Source organism: Atta cephalotes, assembly GCF_000143395.1.
Source record: "Atta cephalotes unplaced genomic scaffold scaffold00004, whole genome shotgun sequence".
NCBI lineage: Eukaryota > Metazoa > Arthropoda > Insecta > Hymenoptera > Formicidae > Atta > Atta cephalotes.
Genome location: NW_012130068.1, coordinates 1,120,930 through 1,127,140, shown reverse-complemented (window position 1 = coordinate 1,127,140; position 6,211 = coordinate 1,120,930). Strand labels below are relative to the sequence as shown.

Below are 6,211 nucleotides of genomic sequence, written 5' to 3'. Positions count from 1 at the left end.
ACACACACACACACACACACACACACACACACACACACACACACACACACACACACATACACACACACACACACACACATGTATATCATACACGTGAAGAACATGTATGTAAATATATAGGAATATGTTATGTACACTTGCCCTCTTTCATTAGGGATATCAGATATATAATCAAGTCGCTGCGTTCAATATTAAAGAGAATTCAGAAATATTCGCGAAAAATGCACTAGTAATTAAAGTTATCAACAAAAAAATACGATATTACATATGTTATAATGTAAAGACGATGTTGCATTGTATAACAATATCAGCAAAAAAAGCTTGAACTTTTATCCTTTAAAATAATGAAAAAATAATTTGAGGATGAAAAATAGAAAAAAATAACGGACAGATGTCATCATATAATAATAACATAGCTTTAGGACATATATGGAATACGTGCGAAGAGATATTATCTGACCTTTTACCTTATTCCGTGAGAACTGCATCTTTGCACCTCCGTAACCTCGGCACGCGAATCGAATCTAAGAAAGCCCACCAGCGGCTGAAACTCATGAAACTGCCGGCAAAGTTTTAGTTGGATTAGTAACTTAGTGCGTGCTTATTGTCTTAACGAGTATCTATAATATTTCCGGGAACGTGATCTTCGCGGTTGTTCCAAGGATGAGGGTAAACCACATGCACTAGCCACTTGCTAATTGTGTTGCATTAAATATTCAAGTAAACAGCAAGATACAACGCAACCACTCTAATTTGTGTAGTAATTTGACGTACTGTTTTATGATATATCTATACGAAAATAATAAAATGACATTTATACAATATTTAATCATTCAAAAATATATAAAATATATAAAATATATAAAATAAATTAATGAAAAATTGTTTCTTCTTAACAAAAGCTTGCTTCATTAACGATGCTAATAGTGATACTGTATAATTGTTGCAATTTAAAAAGCAATAATAGGTCAAAATAGAGCCAAATGGAAGTAGTATAAAGGAAGACGAGAAAAGTTCGCAGCAGCTAGTCGGCCGGTAGCAAGGGTAGTTGGTGAAATCGTAGAATACCGGCTCTACGCGTCACTACGCTGTCAGAGGACGCAAGCGCGTTCGTGCCCCTTATCGAGTTCGAGAGCAAAAGCGACGGCTGCTGGTAGTGGTGGCGATGGCGGTGGTTGTAGTAGTGGTGTTAGTGCTGTATATGCTATATACCGGTATATAGGGGGAAGATACGGCGGAAGGGTGGAATGGTTGTAGGTGGCGGCACACAACTGAGTTCGGAGACAGAGGGGGATCGGCGTTGAGGGTGAGAGGGAGAGAAGCCGACGGAAGGGTAGGAAGACGAAACGCGGGGTAGAGGAGAAAAGAGAAGAGGAGCAATGTGGGGGTGGCGGGTGCAGCTACGAGTCGGGCGCCGCAGTGTTTGTCAGTCCTTCGTATGGGCATCACGTTCGACGAGACTGATAGTATTCCGCCGGTATTGGTATCCGTATATAAGCCGTAATAACGTTTTTGGTGGCATCCATCATCATCGAGCCACCAACGTCGATCGCGCGTCAATTCAGCACCGTAGATGAACTCGCGGCTGCGGCACGCGCATTCGCGATCTCTGGTACCGTCGTTTCGCGCGTTTCATCACTCTGTCCACGAGCAGACGAACGGCGCGGCGAGATCTTTACGGACAGTGGACGAGATGTGAAAACGTCGCCTTGGAAGCGATGTGGCTTCCGTTGGTGCTGCTCGCCTTGATGGCGAGCGGTTCCGCCTGTCCGTATCTCTGTGAGTGTCATCAGAATAACGTCGAGAAAAACGACGTGTCAACTTTGCTGGACGTGACGTGTCGCGAACGCGTACCCGGTCTATCGGAGTTACCCATGGTAGTGAGAAGTTTGTCAGTGGACAGCGTCGAGGGACCGGACGTTGATATCCTCCTAGATGAGTTGGAAGCCGCCGACTTAGTAAACGATCTCGGGATGAACGATGCTTCGGATAATCTCAAAGCGAATGACACCTCGAAGATGAACGACACGTCGTCGTCGGAAGAGCCGACAGGTACAACAGAGATTCTACCGTATTTGGTCGAGTTCACAGTGACAAATTGTTCGTTGATGTCGTTGAATGCATCGTGGCACGGTCTCGAGCGCTTGAGGTCATTAAATTTGTCGTGCAACAACTTGCCACGGATAAGAGACGTGCTGGTGATCCGCGCGACGAATCTAAGCGAGCTGGCGTGCCTAGATCTATCGGACAATTCGTTAATGGACATCAGTGTCAATTCTTTCAGGACGCTCGTCAGACTCGTGCGACTGAGTTTACGTAAAAACGCGATTAGCACAGTGGATGAGGGCGCGTTTCGCGGTCTCGATCGACTGGAATTTCTCGATCTATCGGACAACAGGTTGGCGGACTTGCCGGATAGCGCGCTCACGCCACTATGCTCTTTACAGAAACTCGATCTCAGCGGTAACCAGCTGCAAGTTCTGGGCGCCAGGTGGTTTGAAAGTCTCGACAGATTGAGGGAACTCGATGTTTCGCGAAATGGATTAGCCAGAGCAGCTTCGGGAACGCTGCAACCGTTATCGGGACTATCTGTTCTAAGGCTAGCGGAAAATCCGCTAAAAGAGAGAGACGTATCTCTATTATTGGGCACTGGAAGGAGATTGGAAACGGTAGATGCGTCCCGCACTGGATTAGCGCGAGTTCCAGCTGCTTTAACGAGATCGGTCAGAGCACTTAGACTCGCTGGTAACAGACTGACTACTATTCGCAGCGGTGACTTGGACAGTTATCCTCTGTTGCGTATGTTGGATATTGCCGATAACCGTTTGATGGATATCGAGAATGACGCTTTAGGACGACTGGAGGTTTTGGAAGAACTCGATCTATCAGGAAATGTACTTTCAAAGATACCGGATAGTTTACCGAACAGTCTTGTGATGCTTAAACTGCAGCGAAACACTATAACTGCATTGAAACTCGATGATCTCAATGGTTTATACAACCTGCGATCATTAATGTTGAACGATAATGCCATCAGTGAAATCGATGTGGGCGCGCTCGGTCAACTGCCTTTGCTCGCCGAGCTGGATTTATCCAATAATCCTATCAAAGTGTTATCAACTAATACTCTAAGTGGACCGAGTAATTTGACGAAGCTGCGAATGTCAGGACTAACGACGCTTCAACGACATCAGGAAGAACAAAGCGACATGGCGTTTCCGGTACCGACTCCAGAACATTTGGTAATGTTAGATGTGTCGCGTAGTCCAGTTCTTGCTAGGCAGTTACTGGCGGATGACGCTGCACTATCTGCCTGCAAAAGTCTGACAGAGCTGAATCTCTCGGCGACCAACATCAGCACCGTCAGATCCGATGTCGCGTATATGTTGCCGCAGTTGCGCGTTCTTAAACTCGGTAAGAACAATTGGAACTGCACGGAAGATCTCTACTGGTTGGGCGAATGGATCAGACAACACCGCGAACCAAATCAACAATACCAAACAGCGCGATGCTCAAATCCGCGGAAACTGGCAGGATTATTTTTGCACGAACTGCCATCGCCGTCAAATTTCGTTTCCACAACCGCGGGAATCATCACGACAGCGGCTGCAAGCACCTCAGTTACCCTATCTGTCGTCTTCACGCTCGAACATACGTCGAATACTGATCAGCCAAACGTCACGGTGTCTTCCAATATCGAAGATGCGAATTCTGATAATAACGTCACGGATCTTCTCGCGCTATCTTCCGTAAACGCGAAAACCGAATCAAAAATGGTAGCTGACTCAGATTTTCTCTCTATCTCAGAAACCGTCACCGCAACAGCGTCATCGAAAAAAATACCGCGAGTCTATGAGGCGCCAACATCCTTCCGTAATGTAACGTCGTCAATCACGATGCGGACGAGCGGAGAACCGGATCGAAAGAGCGATAAAACAAATCGTATCTCGATGGATCAGAATTTAATCAAGCACATCGTCGTCTCAGCTTCTCGAGCACCAAACGACCCCAAGCTATCCATTATGAGAATAGAAGACGCGGAATCGCGTTCGCAAATTTTCGATAATCGAGCCGACGGTGGGACGCGAAAAAATAGTAAGATGAGGAAAGTTGCCGCGTCAGGCGTCGGCGAAACCGTCTTCTCGTCGGGCTCTTCGAACGTGGGAAGGAAAACGATCGAGAAGCACACGAGCAGCATGAGTAATGTGACGAAGGCAAACGTAGTGTTGGACGAGCGCGACTCGAAAACGATAGCGGAAGAATTGAACAGTCGAGTGACCGATTCCGGCGCTAGAATATCGGAAGCTTTATCTGCCGGTGCCCATCCCGGAATGTTGGTGTTAGTCGGCGCGGCCCTCGGCGCCGTCGCGGCGCTGACCGTCGTACTCTCACGAAGAGCAACGGTGCATCGGACGGACAGGTATCATCGTCACGAGAATATCGAAGTGCATACTCTCACGCCTACTGCGGAGCTTTGGTGACCAGAATCGGAACACGTCCGATTGTTTGAGAGAGACAGGCGATTGGACGTCGAGAATCGTGACCGAGAAGCATCGACGCTGCCTCAACAATCGACTAGTCCACGGTTGATCGATGTGTGTTTGAGGAAGATTCTCAAGTAACCTACAGTATCGACACGCATCCTATTATTCGTCGACATCTAAATGGGTATACCAAGGAGAGGTACTATAACTAAAGTATTAATCAGAGAGTTGGGAGGATCCTCCTGACTGTCGAAGCCATGGGGAAAGAACGAGCGACTAAAGTTGTCGAAGTTGGGAACGAGATATTCCGAGCTAATCCGTATCGCTTCGGAAATCGCCAATACGTCGCGGATTACTAGGGGACAATATCGGAAAAAATAAGAAATTATTCGAACGTGACATAAAACTACAATCTGAAAAGAACAAAAGGAAGGCAGACAACTGTGAAATTATCACGATTATCGTAAATATTTGCAATACAATGATTAGGGATATATATTGATATAAATTCTATCGGATCTAAAGTTTACACAGATATAAACAAGTGTTATTTATAAAATCAATCTCTGTAATCACGTATTTGGCTTATCGAGTTCTTTGAAAATCGCGTGTGGCTTAATATGTAAAGTCATCCAGATGTCGATAACGGTATAGTATCTACTCGATGGAAAGAATACTCGACGACACTGTTCAAACTCCATCAACGGCGGAGATGTAGACGTCAAGTACTGTAACCAAGACGTTAAAAGCACGAGCGAGAATCACCGCGTTATTTCATATAAATTCTGACATATACAAACACATCTGATGCTGTACATGTCTCGTCCGTCGGGAAATACTGGACGCGTACTACGAACGAAAAACTCGAGGGAAAAGACTGTAAAAAAATTCGGAACTATTTCGACATACATCGCGGTGGATCAGCATTGCGCAAAACCTCAATCTCCTTCGTAATAAACACGAATTGTAGAAGGGAAAGTATGAATAAAAATTATATACGGAGTTATTCGCGTGAGAGAACTCTAAACCCGTCAAAGCTCTCGAGTTTCGGTTTGATGTCTTCTGATTTCGGTATCGCATATATGCAATCATTGTAACGTGTCATAATCGAGTGGCAATAACCACAAGCGAGCGAATTTAACAATTAAGCTGATTGACTTGGAATCAGACCGATAAAATGGACACAGTGACAATAATAATGGTTACACGCCGCGTCTCAAGAGTTTGACTCTTTGCGGTACGCTCAATTCCTGAGAAGACTATATTGTGACTGAAATGAAGTGCGAGTGTAATAAAAATAGGAAGAGAGTATAAGGCTAGCAAAAGATAGAAAAACATGGACGTGGTAGAAAAGCAGGTAGGGCAACGCCGAAATGCAGAATGTAGGAGATGAAAAATTCGCGGTGGCAAATAGTATGCTTGAATGATAAAACCAGACGGAAAGCCAGAGAGAGTGTTAGACGGAAGAATTTTTATCATGTGCGTGTATGAGAGATCGAGAAAATCGAGCGTAAGAGAAAAAGAGAGAAGGGAGATTAATTCGAGAACTCGTTCTCGAATGCACCAAAACGGGATGTACAGAAATATTGCTTCCGTACTTAATTCTACTAAGCTTGATGAGATGTCAAGACTTCTCAACAAATACAAAAATGAAAGAAAAGATGCTTGCGAGAGAGAAAGAGAGAAAGAGAGAGAGAGAGAGAGAGAGAGAGAGAGAGAGTGTGTGT

At 45.0% G+C, this 6,211-nt stretch overlaps 2 protein-coding genes across 2 annotated transcripts in view; one reads left to right on the top strand and one right to left on the bottom strand.

Annotated features, from left to right (window-relative positions):
• Positions 1-6,211, bottom strand: part of LOC105625884 (protein timeless homolog) — a 110,613-nt gene that overhangs the window by 64,945 nt on the left and 39,457 nt on the right. The window lies entirely within an intron of this gene.
• Positions 1,719-4,481, top strand: LOC105625883 (insulin-like growth factor-binding protein complex acid labile subunit). The gene has a single exon (XM_012207192.1). It carries the CDS (start codon positions 1,719-1,721, stop codon positions 4,479-4,481), a length of 2,763 nt encoding a protein of 920 aa, XP_012062582.1.

Coding starts and splice junctions, on each gene's coding strand:
- LOC105625883 (XM_012207192.1), top strand. CDS start 1,719: ATGTGGCTTCCGTTGGTGCTGCTCGCCTTGATGGCGAGCGGTTCCGCC.